The sequence below is a fragment of the Grampus griseus genome (assembly GCF_964374135.1).
Source record: "Grampus griseus genome assembly, chromosome: 2".
NCBI classification, from domain to species: Eukaryota; Metazoa; Chordata; class Mammalia; order Artiodactyla; family Delphinidae; genus Grampus; species Grampus griseus.
The window spans coordinates 76,340,426-76,358,874 of record NC_139018.1 but is presented as its reverse complement, the minus strand read 5'-3'; the positions used below and the strand labels follow the sequence as shown (position 1 = coordinate 76,358,874).

The following is an 18,449-nucleotide window of genomic DNA, read 5'->3' as shown; positions in this document are numbered from 1 at the left end:
TACAGTTTACTCAGTGGGTAGCTTTAACAGCTGATTAAACACAGCTGTAGAGAAAATTAGTGGATTATGAGTAAGAACATGTAATCCGCAATGCAACTTGGAGAGAAAGAAAGACAGAAAATACAGAAGAGAGGTTAAAAGAAATGGAGGACAGGGTGTGAAGGTCTAATATATGTTTAATTCCAGTTTCATGAATGGAGAAAGAAAAAACAGAGAAAAACAACATTTAAAAAGATAATGGCATGAAGCAACCGACAAAGGATTAATCTCCAAAATTTACAACCAGCTCATGCAGCTCAATAACAAAAAAACAAACAACCCAATCCAAAAATGGGCAGAAGACCTAAATAGACATTTCTCCAAAGAAGATATACAGACTGCCAACAAACACATGAAAGAATGCTCAACATCATTAATCATTAGAGAAATGCAAATCAAAACTACAATGAGATATCATCTCACAACAGTCAGAATGGCCATCATCAAAAAATCTAGAAACAATAAATGCTGGAGAGGGTGTGGAGAAAAGGGAACACTCTTGCACTGCTGGTGGGAATGTGAATTGGTTCAGCCACTATGGAGAACAGTATGGAGGTTCCTTAAAAAACTACAAATAGAACTACCATATGACCCAGCAATCCCACTACTGGGCATATACCCTGAGAAAACCAAAATTCAAAAAGAGTCATGTACCAAAATGTTCATTGCAGCTCTATTTACAATAGCCCGGAGATGGAAACAACCTAAGTGCCCATCATCGGATGAATGGATAAAGAAGATGTGGCACATATATACAATGGAATATTACTCAGCCATAAAAAGAAACGAAATTGAGCTATTTGTAATGAGGTGGATAGACCTAGAGTCTGTCATACAGAGTGAAGTAAATCAGAAAGAAAAAGACAAATACCGTATGCTAACACATATATATGGAATTTAAGAAAAAAAAATGTCATGAAGAACCTAGGGGTAAGGCAGGAATAAAGACGCAGACCTCCTAGAGAACGGACTTGAGGTTATGGGGAGGGGGAAGGGTGAGCTGTGACAGGGCAAGAGAGAGTCATGGGCATATACACACTAACAAACGTAGTAAGGTAGATAGCTAGTGGGAAGTAGCCGCATGGCACAGGGATATTGGCTCGGTGCTTTGTGACAGCCTGGAGGGGTGGGATAGGGAGGGTGGGAGGGAGGGAGACGCAAGAGGGAAGACATATGGGAACATATGTTTATGTATGACTGATTTACTTTGTTATAAAGCAGAGACTAACACACCATTGTAAAGCAATTATACCCCAATAAAGATGTTAAAAAAAAAAGAATGATACAAATAAAAGTAATCAGAAAGTTAAAAAAAAAAAAAAGATAATGGCTAAGAATTTTCCAGAACAGAAGAAAGACAGCAATCTATAGATTTAAGAAATCTATAGTGTTAGTATGTGTCTGTCTACCCAAGAATCTGACACCTTCACCATTCGAAAAGTATGCGATTTCCCTGTGGGATTATTTACCCCTGGTTTACACTTCTAAACTGAAATCTTCCCTGGATGCATCTGATTGGTAGACCTAGGTAACATGCTCACTCTCAGCTGCCAGATGGGAAAGCAACTTTTCTAGGACAGACTTACTTATAATATGTCCAATTACAAAAAGTAAGGAAAATGTTTAAAAAGTGTTGGACACTCACTAGTATGACAAACGCCTGCAACAGGGCTATTCAGAAAGCTCAGGTTCAGGTGTCTGCTGTTTTCTCTTTGTACTCTCTTCTTTCAAGAGCACATAACTCTTAGAGGCTCTGACTCAATAAATGACTTAGGTAATTTGATCTAACCTTGACCTATCAATCTACAGAACTCTAGACAGAAGAGTATTCTGGCTATCATAAACTCCTATATCCTCCAACCACACCTCAGATTCAGCCTACCTGAATCTGAGCACTTCTCCCCCCTCTGCCTTCTCGAGATACACATCTCTCCCTTAGATTTTTTTTCAGTATCATCTTGTTTCTTCAAGGTATGATTTTTGAGAATCCTCCCTGACTCTTTCCTCTTTGTTGTCTCATTTCTTCTTCATTCATATCTAACTTCAGCAGAATCTCCCTTGCCTGTGTCTCTCTCATTCATTCCTTCCTTTCCAGTCCTGTAACTATTACTCTCCTGCATTTTATGTTTGAGGATCTGCACCATGGCCAATCTCTGGTGTCCCCTTGACTCTGGTTTCTCTTCCCTTCAATTCATTCTGCATCTCCAAGCCTTGTGAGTTTCCATGTTCAATTTGTAAAATGGTGTAACTTCATTCCAGAAATTTCACAGTCTCCTGCTAACTTGTCTTACATTCCCTCACTTCCACCAGGGCCGGCATCTGCCCCAGTGTCTGCCTTGGCCCTTTAAATGCCTAGGTCTTTCTCTCCAACTTTGCTCATAAATTTTTCTCTACCAGGGATCACACCGCCCCCAAACTTGTATGTCTTAACCTTTCTTCAAAGCGCAGCTCGAGTCCCATCCCCTCCTGCAGGCCTGCCTCTGTGATGGCTCACTCTGTAGTTTTGTGAACCTTGACACTGTCCACCGCCCCTCACACCGGGCACAGCTACTTTTTGTTGTTCTCTTTCATGAAAACTAACTTTCTTTTATACCACAAGACTATGCCAGTGACTTCAAAGTAAAGACCATATCTGGATGCCTCGTTCCTAAGTGCAGAGCCTAACACAGAATTGGAGCTCAGTGTTTATTGAATGAAGGGAAGAATTAAACAGAGAATTAACGAATGGCTGCTCTGGCGCTGCTACTCGAGCTGTAAAGAGGTCCCTAGTCTAACGAACTTGAGGCAGGCCGATCGGTGGATGTCCAAATCAAGGAGAAAACCAAGTGCGGATGTCTGGGTTTCATGTGAGATATCTTAATTTTCACAATCTGCAGAGGGCAGAGAGGGGGAAAGCTTTCATTGCATCAGACTGTGTTGGGTTGGGCAGATTTCTGCAATTTAAAATAGTGGTAGGTCCTGTCACCGCCCCCCATATTGCTCTGTCCCCAGTAAGAGTCTACAAACTGAGTTCCAGTAGTTGGGAAATAGATCGAAACGACGTTCAGGTTTTGGTCGCCCGCTACCTACAGACACTCTAATAAAGGCCCAGCTGGGAAAGAGAAATAAGCGTTATATGTGAGGGCCCTATAGCTCAGGGGTTAGAGCACTGGTCTTGTAAACCAGGGGTCGCGAGTTCAAATCTCGCTGGGGCCTCGTGTGTATTTATTATTTTCAAATCTTCCTCACCAGCCACTCACCTCTCTCTCGTTACTTTAACCCCTGCGAAAATTCAGCTCATATCTTCTCGCCAGTGTTCAGATGTGCCAAATAAACACCCGAGCGGAACCGCTTCCTCTCAGTTTCCAGTGCTAATGCGCAAGTGCTGCTTCGCTGCCTAGATTGTGGCGGAGTCCATTACAAACTGCGGGGAGCGCTGCCAGCCTCCGCGGACGACCTGGCTGTGCGGACCTGCAGCAAGAGCCCTGAGGGCGGCCGGAGCCGGAGCGGGGCCTAAGGGCTGTGGGGAAAGAGTTGGGATCGAGCCCTCAGCACCCGCTCTGGGCAGATTTAGAGCCCAGAGCAAGGTCCCCTCCCCACAGGGGAAGAGCCGGCGTCAGCTGTCCTGATTTGGGGGTCCGACAAGTTTTCATGTTTCAGTGGATTTTCGAACATTTAAGTATCTCAGCGGGAAAATTAGCGTCGGGACTTGGGTCACTAAATTTGTTATTGACTCAAAGAAACTGTGGCTTCCTCTTTGAAAAACCTTAAAATAGTTTCTCCAAGTCAATTCTCATAGCAGCATTGGGTTTAGCCATATGTATTATATACCCCTCCCTCCCCTACTCTGTGGACGTGTAAGCGGAAGAGAGAAGCAGCTCGCATGTGCAAACGCTCCTGGATTTGGAGGCGAGCGCAGGAAGTGTGGAAAAGAAAGGCCCAGGCCAGAGCTCCGAGGCCCGCCCTTCTCTCTGGCTCGCAGTTGCGCGATCAGAATTGTATGTTCCACCACCTCAGCCCTTAGTTCTCCGATGCCCGGGTGTCCTCTCCCACTTTAGACACACATCATGCCAGGGAGGCCCCGGGCAGCGCACTACGTGAAGAGAACAGCCCGGGGGCGAGCAGATCGCCACGGTCCGGGGCGGCCTCGGGATGCACAGGTTCTAGGTGTGCCGGTGAAGAGCCCACTCTCTGGTCCTGCTTGGAAGCCCGTACCTGAAGCAAGAGAATCCAGTTCTAGAGGGGTTGTCTGCAGAACCGCGGATGTAGGACTTTCTCCTAAGCTGGCTGCTAAGTGGTGTCCATGCACCGGCAACTAGTGGGCCATTATGCACGAACCTCTGCTTATCAATGTCCTCAATATAGAATAGTAGGAACATCGTTTCTATATTTCCTTCGATAGCTCAGCTGGTAGAGCGGAGGACTGTAGTGTAAAACAATATGGTTATCCTTAGGTCGCTGGTTCAACTCCGGCTTGAAGGAAGAGTTGATGTTTTGGGGGTTGCAACCACCCATCGAGCGAGACGTTGCTCTCCTGTTTCTTACGTCGTTTTCCCTCTTCTGGGGTCATTTTCTCCAGACCTTACCCCGTTCCAAAGATAAACTCAGCATGGTTGTATGAACTTCGAGAATCACCTCTTGAAAAGTTGGACTTGTTGGGCACGGTTCTCAGTTAAAAAGGGAGTGTGCACTAACTCTTCCAACCAACTAAGGAAGTTCTGGGTTGGATGTTCTAGCTGAACTTAGGTTGCTGCCTGAGGTCCAAAGTTTGGAGATCCAAGACCACTCGCTGGTACAGAATATATATCCGGCGGCCCTTGGGACTCTTAATTTTGGGACTCTTAATTTGCGGGACAAACCCCTGAGACCTTTATTCACTCTATACACATACGTTCATTCAGGGGGAGGCCCTTTTAAATTATTCAGCTGTTTATAGATTTTTATAGTTCCACAAAAATCATTTTGAGCTGGAGCCGGAAGGAGGAACAGGATTTGACGTGAATTGGGATGCGACTGGGAGAGAGAATTCCAGACTGAGGAAACAATTTCAGCAGAGGTAGAGAGATGGAACATTTGATTCTCATTCTGGGAAACTGCAGGGGTCTGGACTTTACGAACACGCTCCAGACTGGTTCACCTCCAACAGATCAAAATACTGGCTCCCCGTATGTTGATGCCCATCAGTCCTGCCCCTAGGATTTTATACTCGCGCGAAGCAGTAGCAGCCCGGCAGATACACATCCTGTGCGTCTGTCCTGGGGCTCAGGACCCTACAATGTTGCAATCGACCCCAGCTCGGGCCCTCAGGCTCCAACTCGGTTCTCTCCAGGCTCCCTCCAGGCTCCCCCCACGCTGGAGCTCAAGGCTAGACTCCTCCCGGCGGGGCTTGCGGGAGCACCGACAGGTGGCCTGACGTCTGAAAAGCTGCCTCTTCTCACCCCATCCGGCGTCTGGAGGCGTCCAGGACAAGGATCGAGGAGAATTAGCGAGGCTGGAGTCAGACGTGAGACTTCTTCAAGACGGAAGAGCTAAGCAAAGCGAAAGGTAAATGTCACAACATAAGGTAAAACTCCAGAGCAGCCTGGCAGCCAATTGCTGACGGAGAAGTAAGGTTCAGAGGAAAAGTACAGAAACGCTCGCTAGAGTGGCTCGTTGGTCTAGGGGTATGATTCTCGCTTTGGGTGCGAGAGGTCCCGGGTTCAAATCCCGGACGAGCCCCAGTGATTGAAACTTTTCCTTCCCCCTTCCAACCGCTGAAAAAATCTCAGTTCTATACAAACTTTCCAGCGTTCTGAACTGTTCTACAAAAGAGAACTGTTCTACAAAAAGATTATCTGTGCGGGGCCAAACTGCCTGGCTTCCTGGACTCTCGCCAGCGGACGCCTGGGAGGGGTAACCTCGCTCCCGCGAGCAGGGAGCAGGGGCCAGGGTCCCGCCGTCTGCAGACCCCACAGGCCGTGTCCTCACGGCCCCTGAGCGTCGGCCTCGGATCTCCAGGCTCGCTCCCAGCCCAGGTGGGGACCCACCCCCTCCGCCTGGGGCGGGGGCTGCTCTGATGCCTGCGGCGGAGGCGGGTCCTGGAGGAAGGCGCCTTCTCGGAGAAACCGGGCGGGGCCTCAACTACAAAAAGGCTCGCACCCCGACGCTCCTCTACTCTTTGCTACCGGCTCCCCATCGTCCTCACAGGGAGGAAGAAGCGGGTGAGAAGCAAACACGTCTCTTTCCACCGTTTTGCCTGTTTCTGCAGACTTGTTCTGAGGCCGAGGTGGGTTCACACTTCTCCTCCTCCAGCTCCTTTTCCTCCATCTCCCCCCCCCCGCCTCCTTTTTAGTAGTTTCATCAGGGGCGTTTGAGTCGGGGGAGTCGCCTCTTAGCAGAGGCAGTGTGGGGCTCGGTGGGGAGGCGTTTGCGGCACCGGACTGGAGGAGCTGAGGAATAGGAAGGAAGGTAAAAGTCCAGTTCTTGTAGAGTCAGAGATTCCCCATTTCGACTCCGATGCTTATTTTCCGCAGCTAAGTGGAGATGCCAGCGTGAAATGCCTGTTGCCTCGAACGTAGGCTCTAAGTGGGACCCCAGAATTGGTGAACCGAAGGAAATCCGGGGAGGCCTACACTTCCTCAAAACTAAGGATTCTTTTTCTTGGTACCCAGGATGATCGCCAGATTTATGAAACAGGTCTTGTCCCGTTTTTGCGACCGCAACTGACACGTGGGAGCTCGTGTTTTCGTTTTCTGTTTACTCCTCTATCTCCTCACCCTTAACCCACCTTCAGCCAGTGTTGAGACGTTCTTTGAGACATTGCCACCAACCTCTTCTCTAAGCTTTCTTAGTGGAACCTTGGGATCCTCAGCTTTCTTACTCTGTGACAGCACATCAAATGGTAACAGCACAGGGCTTATTTAGGCAGGATGGTAAAAACAGTTTCAGCAGCATTCTGGGGCCTGGGGAAATCTCAAGTGAGCTGTAGGGGAGCGGAATTTGCCACCCCAAACTATCTCTGTAGCATATTATTTTAACCTGGTTATTTCCTAAGAAACAGCAGACAAGGGGAAAATCCAGAAAGCCTAGTAGGAGTTAACTTTTTGTAGTAAGAAACATTTACATTTATAAGGGAAATCTCCATTTGTAAGAGTGTCTCCCTCGCTGTACCTGGAAGAGGATGACCAAATATCTACAAACTCTTGCCTGCTGGAGAAGACAAAGACTTAAGTTTGCATCACAACCCTACTTTTTACTGCGCTTTTCCTGGTACCCTAACATAACTGACTCTCCCCACCCTCAACATCCTTTTTTGCCTTGAGGGGAGGATGGTATTTAAAGAGAGGCTTCTGCCATTTTGGCGAGTTACTCAGTTTTCCTGGGTCTCTCTAATGTGTCCATGATTTTAAACATCTGTTTGATTTTCTCCTGTCAATCTGTCTCATGTCAATTTGATTCTTAAACCAGCCAGAAGAACCTGGAGGGGTGGAAGAAAATGTCCTCTTCCCCAACAGAGCCAAGACCTTTCCTGTGTCATTGGGAACCTCACAATCAAGTCATAAATGTAATCACTAGAAACCCAAGTGACATAATTATCTGAATAGCACATGGCTAACTTCCCAGAAGCAGCCAGAGGTATTCAAAGAGCCACTGAACTACACAGCTACTAACTAGTTAGTGCAGAAGGATAAGACATTTTATATTTCAAGCAACTTTTTAACAGATAATGGGGGTGTTAAAATATTTTGGGAATATATGGAAATATCCAAAGTAGTTTTCTCTTAAACAGCAACTTTTCATTGGCACCTTTAAAATGATCTTTGATTTCCTAGAAATTACTAGTGTGGACTGTGAATGCTGTGTGGTGCAGTGGGAAGCTTCTAGTCCCTGGAACTGCAAATATTCACTGGGCGATACATGTTCTTTTTTCGTTCCTGGTTCCTCATCTGTAAAATGAGGGGTTGATAGATAGTCTCTGAGGTCCCTCTTCTAATTCCGACTGTAGGATGTTGGTAACATGACTCTTATAGGAAAGAAGGTACTCCAGTAATATGGAGAAAAACTATAGTTTGGCAGAGAGGCTGGGGAAAATCATTCTAGGAAAAGAGGAATGGCTCTGGCTTTGTTGAAAGAGCAGATGTGAGCTTATAAGCAGTCAAAACTAAGGGGTTTGCCGAGTTACTGTTGTAAGCATTTGCCAGTGTGATTCATAAATTAAAGTAGTTGGCCAAGAAAGTGGACCACAGCAGGCCAGTGAAATCTCTCTTTAGTTTTTATTTAATCTTTTTTTGCGCAAAGAACAATCTCTGTAAACAGCTATTCTCCAAACACATTGAAATACCTGGGAAAGAGCGAATGGGCACAGAACAAGGGTTTGTTGAAAATGGAATGTTTAACGTTTGTCTTTGTTTGGAAATAGAGGTGGGTCAGCTGGACTTTGTCCCCATCCTCCCTCAATCAATAGTGTCCCCTAATTCCTGGAGGTAGAGGTGTGACCCTTATTTCCATGTGGACTTTAGCCTCTTTTAACCATTACTTCTGTTACTAAATAAGTTTCATGCCTTAGATTACTTATAATACCTAATACAATGTAAGTGCTATGTAACTAGTTGCTGGGGCACAGCAACTTAAAAATTTTGCTTTTTGGAAGTTTCTAGAATTTATTTTCAAATATTTTCGATCCATAGTTGGTTGAATCCGAGGATGGGGAACCTGTGGATGTGGAGCTTTGACTGTAGTTCCTCATTATAAGTATTTTGAGTAAACACTTAGATGCATTTTAATGAAATAGTAAAACTTTCTTTTTTAATTTTTTCCAAAATCTTATATTCTGTTTCATCATAACCTCATTGGGCCAAGGTGAAAAGAAAAACAATTAGAATGAAAGCAATCATTCCCCATTCACCAGCTGACTTTTGGCATTGTCAGCTCTATGGACAGGTTGTGAAAATGTTGTCGAGTGAAACCCCAGAGGAAGAGAAAGGACTCGGCTGTGTTCAGAGGCTGAAGGCTGCCCCCCAGCACTACTGCATAACTCTAAAATCAGAGCCTGATCTGTTTGTGTGAGTTGGTGCTTGCACTGGTGTTTCAGGCCATGGGACTGTATGTGCTCGATTTTGGAGTGGAGTATCTAATCTCTGCTTTCAGGCGATTTATCAGACTAGGGTGGGGTTGTGTTGATCAAGTCATCTTGATCCCCACAGACTGTGGGAGTTGGCTGCTGCTTCCTGGTCCAGGACTGCTGAGGCAATCAGGGTGTCAGCAATGGGTCTGGCAGCCTTCTCCGCAACAAGTGACTGGTTTGATAAGTCTTTTTTTTTTTTTTTGGCCGCATGAAGCATCACGTAAGATCTTATTTCCCAACCAGGGATGGAACCCTTGCCCCCTGCATTGGAAAGAGGAGTCTTAACCACTGGACTGCCAGGGAAGTCCTGATAACTTTTTTTTTAATCATGTTACTTGTATTAATAAATCTGAACTCACTACTAAAAGAAAAAGATCATCAGATTGAATGACAAAGCAAAACCCAGCTGTGTGGTTTGTAATGGCTGATAACTTTTTAAAACTCAATTCTTCAGTTTGTGTTTAAAAAGTGATGTGTGATTAATTTACAGTAGGTGCCCCTCTCAAACGGTGTGTTTGCCCATAAAAGGCAAGTGAGTGTTTGGGCACGTCGTTAGAGGCAGTAGAGCCCCACATCCCGCTGCTGCTCTTTGCTCTGTTAAAACCCAAAATTCAACGGAGTAAATTTGAAGACCTCATTGACTTTGTTGAACGATTCACGAATGGGGCAGCATGTCATCTAGTAGATAAGAGGTGCTCCGAGGAGCTCTTCAATGGAAGGCTTTTATAGTCAGAAGCTGGATGAGGCAAGAAAGTTATTAGCAAAAGAAAAAGAAAGGGTTGTTTCAGTCAAGGGCCCCTGCTGTTTGATTTCAGAGTTTCTTCATGAGAAAAACTGGCTTACATAATACCCACCTCACACAGTCTCGGTGATGGTTAAATGTAGTCATGTATATGAGCGCTTCATAGAGTGAAAGGTAACACTGATTATTATAATTATTATGATGATTTCAAGTGCATTTGTTTTACTGGTAGGCAGCCTGTCTTCAGTTGACACCTAAAATACAGGGAGACTGAAAACTTGGAGGTGGGTGGATGACAATAGAAGGCTGAGGATTTTTAAGAAGATAACAGTGTCCTAGATCCAACATCAGTGAAGGTGGGTGCTGAGGGTTTGTGAAATAGTTGGCCTCCTGCTGCTACCTGATATTTGAAACCATAGGATCTATAAGCGATCCTGGTGACCTTCAGTCCACTTTCTATGCAGGCAACGAATCCACTTTGTGAGTGGATGCAATGTCAGTGTTGCACTGATGGTGGAGATAATCAAGTTTACAACTGTGTTACAAGGAACAGAAGATTGAGTGCGCAGTTAGTCATTTGTGGACGGGTAAAGAAGAAAGGAAAGAGAAGCCCAGGACACATGGTAAGGATATTTCCGAGGGTTAGTAAGGGTTAGTAGCTGGGAGGTTGAGGTCAAAGGCAGGGTGCTAACAGCTGTCACATAACCTTCTCTGGAAGTGCTTTCCTGGTTCTGTGAAACCTACTTAGCACCCTTTCATGAAACCAAATTATGTGGGTAAACAGAAAGCACAGCGGAGCAGCATCCTGCCGAGAGACCCCAGCTCACTCTGCAGGCTTCTTCTGAGGCAGTTCTTAGAGCTGGCCCAAGAAACGACATCTTCTGGATCCAGATCATTGCATGGCAGCAATGAAACCTCGGTCCTGTCCTGGGCAACAGTAAGAACCACGATGTCAGGAAAAGCAACTTTGGGACAAGAGGCCATGTTTATCAAACTTTGCCTCTGGAACAAATCTCTAATCGATTCAGGTGGATTGATAGCTGGCCGGGTCATGCCCAGGGAAGAGGTGAATGACTCTCATTGTTTGTCCAAGAGCAGTGTCCTTGGTTTGCCTGTCTCTGCAGAATTGGGGATTTTTAGATCTAGTCTCCCCACCCTGTTCATCTGATCACTATATAATGAGAACCAAGAGAGGCCTCCAGGTTCACACAGCTGGAACCCATCTCCAGGAACAAACAGCTGGAACCTCTCTTCAGTTGGAGGGAAACTTCCAGGTTTTTGTAAGATTCTTCCACCTGGGTAATCCGTTGTTTTATTTATTTACTTGTTTGTTTATATACTATTTTTAGCTGTCCATCCATTTCAGTGAAACTATTTCCCCCCTTTTAAAGCCTCTGGGCCCAAGCTCATGAATTAAGAAGAAAATGAATTAGATTCCAAAGTTTAAAATGAAAACAGATTTCTTTGGGGAATATTCTATATCAGGGGTCCGCAACCCCTGGGCTGTGGACGGGTAGCAGTCCGTAGCAGTTAGGAACTGGGCCGCAGAGCAGCAGGTGAGCGACGGGGCGCGCAAAGCTCCATCCGCCACTCCCCACCGCTCGCCTTACCGCCTGAACCATCGCCCCACCCACGTCCGTGGAAAAATTGTCTTCCTCAAAACCGGTCCCTGGTGCCAAAAAGGTTGGGGACCACTGTCCTATATGTAGATAAAGGGAAATTAATGCGATTAGGAGCAAGTGGAGGTTTAGGAGAGACTCCTAAATTGTGATAAAATCCCCAAAGATTTGGGAAAGCTGTTTGCTGAAGGGCATCCGGAACCCCCCCCCCCCGCCATATAGGCATTGTATGTGGCTTAACAAGAAAAGAAAACAGAAAATATATTTTTAGCTCTGTTTTCTTTCCTTTTTCGATATTTATTTATTTGGCTGCGCCGGGTCTTAGCTACAGCACATGAGATCTGAGATCTTCGTTGCAGCATGTAGGATCTTTCAGTTGCGGCCTTCAAACTTAGTTGGCAAGTGGGATCTAATCTAGTTCCCTGACCAGGGATGGAACCTAGGTCCCCTGCTCTGGGAGCGCAGAGTCAGCCACTGGACCACCAGTGAAGTCCCAGCTCTGTTTTCTTATAACCTTCGCTGATAATTTCTTTCCTTAAGAAAGTTTTGGGGGAATTCCCTAGTGGTCCAGTGGTTAGGACTCTGCGCTTTCACTGCAGAGGGCGTGGGTTCAATCCCTAGTCAGGGAGCTAAGATCCCACAGGCCGTGCAGTGCGGCCAAAAAAAAGAAAGAAAGTTTTGGGTGCTCTTTGAAAGCAAAGTGGGACACATCCCAAGATCAAAAGAAGGTACACTGACCATAGTTACTCATCATTAAAGGTCAAGGTAATTCCCTGGTGCATAAAGTTTGGTGGATCCCTTGAATACAAAATATTGCCTGGGGGGAGAGGAAGAGAATGTTAATTTTTATAAAGACCAAGGGATTGGTTTGAGACAGAGGATAAAGTTAGTCTAAAGAACATTTGGAACAAATTCCACTGACACTTATGTGCTTGGGTCTAGAAGGATATGTGTAAATGGGTCTGACCACCCTTGACCAAGTGTGAGGCTCTGTGCCCTTGGCCTAGGCAGATTCACTTCTGGACCACAAATAATCTCTTATTTGTTTTCTTCCAATTCCCTTTTACCTCTCTTTTTGGGAAATTGAGAATTGCATATATGCTTGTGGAAGGTATGAGTGGGGGGAGCAGATGTTAGATAGTGGTGACCACTCTCACCAGTGGTGTATATTTGCTGGGATTTGGTTTCTGGATGTCTCAGGGAGTCAAGATTACAATAAGCCTGAGCAAACTTTAGCTGAGTTGTTATAGAACGAATGTGCAAATTTTGTAAGTCAGAAACAAAGATATTCCTTTACCTCCGCAGATTGGCACATGAGGACCTTCAACCTCCCAACAAACAAGTGGCTTTTTAGGGTGACAAGCCCTGAGGTAGGGTCAGTCCAGTGCCTTAACTAGAAGTGGTATGGGCTGGACTTACACACCGAGCCTTCAAGGATGTTGCATACCAGTGAGATTGGGCTGCAGACCATCCTATCATCTCTTTCTTCCAGCTGGTGCCTTGTGCTACCAACTAAACTTATACAAACTTATCTTTACAATTCCATGGTCACTGGACTTTTGCTAGTGAAACTAGAAAGGCTCTCTATGCTTTATGAGAACCAGGGAATTTCAAACTTTTAGAGCTAGCAACTCTCATTTTATAGATGAACAAATTTAGGCCTGGAGAAGAAAATGAAGTCAGTCATTAAAAAAAATTATTGAGGGTCTACTGTGAGGCAGGTAGTATAATACAAGGTGAATAATATGAGACCTGCCCTCCTGTAGATTATGCACCAGTAGGAAACACTGAGAAGTAAACAGGTAATTGTTTGCTCAGATCCCATGAATAATGGTTTTGGAATGGCACCCATGAAACCTGACAAGAGGTAAATCTTTATTTTGTGATATCCTTGTGGGCATATACTGAGCGTTGTGACTTTTGCTTTGACACTGGTGACCTGTCCTTGGGCTTAATATCTAAAGCATAGAGTGTTTGGACAGAAACTGTAGACAGGCCTGCCAGCTCACACCCCCTTCGGTGAACAGCAATATCCCCTGTACAATCCTGGCACCTCTTACAAGGACCCACTGTTTTCTCTACAGCGTGGGAGACAGCATTCCTATCCACCACTGCCACCTAATGACTCTTTTGGGTACTACCAGCTCAGGTTCTACTTCCAGATTTTTGGACTCTGGAATTCTGGCTTCTGCTCCCTGTGGGACCTTTAAGGACCCTTCCAACCTTGACAGCCTGCCATTCTACGATTGCCTGTGACATTAGAAGGCAATATTTGTCCATAGCAGAGCAAGAGACTCAACTGATGACAATTCAAGAAAGCTTTGTCTTCCAAAAAACTAGAAAGAGAAAACACACCCAGGAGACTGAAAAGCACAACGTAAATGTAAAGAGCTTGCCGCGTGGGGAGCGTGGCAGCCCAGCAGCTGTGGTGGAGCAGCCGCCATGTAGGACTACTTGTTATTCTTTTAGGTGGGACTCTTCCAATCACGTACCGCTTTCTTGCTAACCTCCCAAGAACACACTTTTGCTGCTGCTATTACAGATCATACTCTTATGTGCTTCACGGAAACCTTTTCAGTGACTATTTCTTTATTTCATAATTGAGGAATGACTTAGTGTATAATTTGGTCATTTCTTAGTGTATAATTTGGTAATTCTTTGGCAGTATACCCAATTTGTCTACAGTTATGATAAAACAGACAAGGTAGTGAAATGCCCCATCAAAGTGATTCAAACTACCACGAGGGCATGACTGTCTCTCTCTCTGAGCCCTTCTGTGTGTCTATCCACATGTACTGTACTCTTTTTCCTCCTAATAAACACTACTTGCTTCACTAAAAAAAAAAAAAAAAAAAAAGGAAGAAAGAGAGGTCATTTCGAAAGAGAGGTCATTGGGTTCAGTGGTTAACTTCCTGTTACCTAATCTCATCAACAGATACCTGGATATTTTATTTAGAAAGTAGTTAATAAATTACAGTTATGCATCACTAGTTTTGCCATCTTATGAATGACTATAGTGGTCACAGTATTCCCCATGGTGGCCTCCCCTGCTGCCTACATGCCCTCAAATGGACCAAAAGCCCTGGCTCCTCAATACCTGTGTTATAGGCCAGTGTCCTGGTGCCACAGAGAGCCCACCCTCACTGAAAGTACTCAATTTATGGAAAAAGGATGAAAAAGTACTCAATTTATGGAGGAAAGGATGAAAAAGTACTCAATTTATGGAGGAAAGGATGAAAGGTTATGGATACATACTCAACACATGAATATATCTGCCTTGAATTCATCTATTTCAAAATTGAAAACATTGTCATTTCTTTCTGAAGTAGGGAGAAGGGTTTTCCAAACCTCCTTTATTAGAAAATTTGTCTTGGGACTTCCCTGGTGGCGCAGTGGTTAAGACTGCGCCTGCCAATTCAGGGAACACGGATTCAATCCCTGGTCTGGGAAGATCCTGCATTCCTCGGAACAACGAAGCCCGTGTGCCACAACTACTGAGCCTGAGCTCTAGAGCCCACGAGGTGCAACTACTGAGCCTGCGTGCTGCAACTACTGAAGCCTGTGCACCACCTAGAGCCCGTGCTCTGTAACAGAAGCCACCGCAATGAGAAGCCCACACACCGCAACGAAGAGTAGCCCCCCACTCCCCACAACTAGAGAAAGCCCGCGTGCAGCAACAAAGACTCAACACAGAAAAAAAAAAAAGTTCTGGAAATGTATAGTGTTAAAAAAAAAAGAAAGAAAGAAACTTTATCTTACTATAAAATCAAAAAACTCTTAGGAAGCGAGAAATTTCCAGAGTTTGGTAGACTATTTGGATTTTTTTTTTTCTGGTTCTCCAACCAGGACTGTCTCCCTAATATTAGGCAAAGGGGCTTCCAAACAGACTCTTGCCAACTCACGGTCTTGATGGGGAAAGTCAAAGGCATGGACCATTATTACATAGATCACATCACAGTTGTGAAAACTCACATCTCCAAACATCTACTTAGAGCATTATTATTGCATACCCTGCCCTGGTGTTAGGACAAATGACACTTTCCCAGGAAATCAAGTGGCATTGGGATAGGGTTCTTCCTGACCTGCTGATGGAGCTAGCAGCTGAGTAGCCAACCCTAGTGGTTTTTGCTCTTGATCTCTTGTTCTCTCACAACCAAAGTTTGTTTAGAATGAAATGTTGAGTCACAGGCAAGTCATTTTATCTCAGGTCAATCATTTGAAGAATTGAAATCCTAATCCACTATGTTTTGTTGACTTTGCAAGGAAAAGAGAAGAAGCACCCCCAAATGTCAAGTCCTTTGAAGAATGGTGACATGAAAGAAAGAAAATTTCATGCACTTTGGAGAGGAAACATTTGTCCAGGGACATAGCATAAATTCTAGTAGCTGAGATATTTTGGCTTAAAAAGAGCCTTCATCTCTTGGGAATACAGATTCTCTACAAAATAAGAGGGAGGGTGTCAATAATATGTGCAATTCAGTTTAGTTGTTAGTATATCAAATTGAGGGAACAAAGGAAACCAAGAAAAATGGAAATTGTAAAAATGGCCACTGCTGACATATACTGAACACTTAACGGTAGGCTAGGCATTGTGATAAGCACTTTACATTGATTTTATCATTTATTCTTCACAACATTCCTAAGAAGTAGGTATTATTATTATGCTTATTCTACTTGTGAGGAAATATACTGAGAGAGGTTAAGTCATTTCCCCAAGGTCACACAGTTAGTGTGGCAGAACTAGGTCATTGGGATCACAGTATCAAAAGAAGTTCTTACTGAGATTTGACGTGTGCAGTGGAGAAAGCCTTTGGGGCAAGCTCTAAACAAAAGTACGTGTTGGGAGGATTTAGGGATCATTTCATTTTCTGTTGTAGGTAGAATCTTGAGATGCACCCATTGATGTCTACATGGGACTTCTGTTCATAATGTTTTTCCATGTCTTGTTAACTCAGTTGGTTACTGTGGCTGAGGTCATGGGTTTGCTCTTGGATGAATAGTTTAATCTACTCTGTAGCTAGTCATCTTGCTAAACCATGTTGTTGGTCACAAAGAAGCAGGATGAGAGAAAGCAGACAGAACTGCGCAAAATTGGATTTGGGAAAAGCAACCCAAAGTACATTGTTGTGATGAAGCTCTTACCCAAGTGCCAAGTGTATCTTCAGAAGTTGTATCCAGTGGTCCTGGGGTTGAGGGGTAAATCGAACATCATTTCTTCCCGCCATCCTGCTTCCCACAACTCCTTCACTTCCCTCACTTCCCAACTCCATATCGCATATCTGCGGCATCAGACACAGGAATATGACATAGAGCTTCGTATCTTTCTGTGCACAGGCAAAAGGTGGTTGTGAACTTAGAAGCTGGCGTTTAAAAGAATGATAGTTATGTTTGATCCTAATCATTATCGTTAAGGATAGGCTGTAGGTGGAATAAAGTGCAGGTCCCTCGTCAGCCGTTTAATCACTCACACGGGGTGATCCACCATCATGAAGCAGCCTCTTTGAAACAAAGGACAGTAGTAACCATATATATCAAACTAGGAGTTCAGCTGGGGCTAACCCTTGGACTGCATGTGTAGAAAATGGATCTGTCTGACGCTCCAAAAATTGTCCTTTCTGCTTTGGGTTGCTCACTTCCTGTTGAATCAGGGATGATTTTGCCTGCCCCTTGGTTTCTCTCTAGGCATCTCCAAGGTAGTGATGGCTCTCCAGACGACCCATGCATTACTCCTGCTCTTGCTGCTGACCCTGCTGGGGCTGGGGCTGGTACAGCCCTCCTATGGCCAGGATCGCATGTACCAACGATTCCTGCGGCAACACGTGGACCCTGATGTGACAGGAGGCGATGTTGGCTACTGCAACTTGATGATGCAAAGACGGAAGATGACTTCACATCAGTGCAAGCGCTTCAACACTTTCATTCATGAAGACCTTGGGAACATTCATAGTATCTGCAGAACCGCCAATATTCAGTGCAAGAATGGCCGGATGAACTGCCATGAGGGTGTAGTGAGGGTCACAGATTGCAGGGAGACAGGAAGTTCCAGGGCTCCCAACTGCAGATACCGGGCCAAGGCCAGCACCAGACGTGTTGTCATTGCCTGTGAAGGTAACCCAGAGGTGCCTGTGCACTTTGATAAATAGATGCCACCCAGCAGGGGTTATGGCCCAGCTGCTGGCCTTTAATTTACTCCTTAAATAACAATGAGTAATGCATTTGAGCTGTCCCAGGCTCCGTCTCCACTGCTTCTTTCTTTCCTTTTTTTTTTTTTTGGTTCATTATATAACCAATTCTGTTAAATACATTGCATGAAAGATGAGACATAAACTTATAATGAATCTGAGCTTTTCTGTAATAAGCTTCCTTCTATAATACTGGTCAGCTTTGCTGTCTCTAATTTCATCCTCTGGAATTTAGTCATTACTTAGCACTTCAAGAATTTCAAGGTGCTTTCATCTAAGTTATCTCATTCTAATACCATAGCACCCTTGGGATGCTAGTGTTGCAATATACAAAAGTGTTGCTAGTGTTGCAATATACAAAAGTGCAAAGTTAAGAGATTTGCTAAGACCAAAAGGTTAGTAGAAAAGCTGAGACAAAAGTCTAGTTTACACGGTTACTAATCCAGGGCTTTTTCCACTTCATCACAAGGAATGTTTTGAAAATATCTGGTTTCTGTTCTTCCCAAATGTCAGCTGTTGGGGGAAGCATTAAAAATTTGAAAATAGACACTGGCAACATGAGAGCTCTATCTGTATAATGCGGCAACCTTACTGTGTTTGGATCTAATAAGATCAAGAAATTATACAAGGGATTTTCTTTTCCTCTTCCCAAACTTTGGAGTCGCCCTAGTAAGTCAGAGTATTAAAATGTACTTGATCATTAAGACTCTTCCTGACTGAAAGATTTTTCAAGTCTTCCTTATAATAAAGGAAATAAGGTACCTTCAATTCCAAGTATTTGAGAA

The 18,449-nt window shown here is 44.6% G+C and overlaps 1 protein-coding gene across 2 annotated transcripts; it reads left to right on the top strand.

Annotated features, from left to right (window-relative positions):
- Positions 1-6,147: 6,147 nt before the first annotated feature.
- LOC309818114 (ribonuclease 4) lies at positions 6,148-18,449 on the top strand. 2 transcript variants are annotated; one of them, XM_082647582.1, is made up of 2 exons: positions 6,148-6,283; positions 17,165-18,449. In XM_082647582.1, the coding sequence occupies exon 2, from the start codon at positions 17,182-17,184 to the stop codon at positions 17,623-17,625; it is 444 nt and encodes a 147-aa protein (XP_082503708.1). In that variant the 5' UTR covers positions 6,148-6,283; positions 17,165-17,181; the 3' UTR covers positions 17,626-18,449. The 2 variants fall into 2 exon arrangements, with proteins under 2 accessions (XP_082503708.1, XP_082503707.1); XM_082647581.1 differs by lacking the exon at positions 6,148-6,283 and adding an exon at positions 11,028-11,162.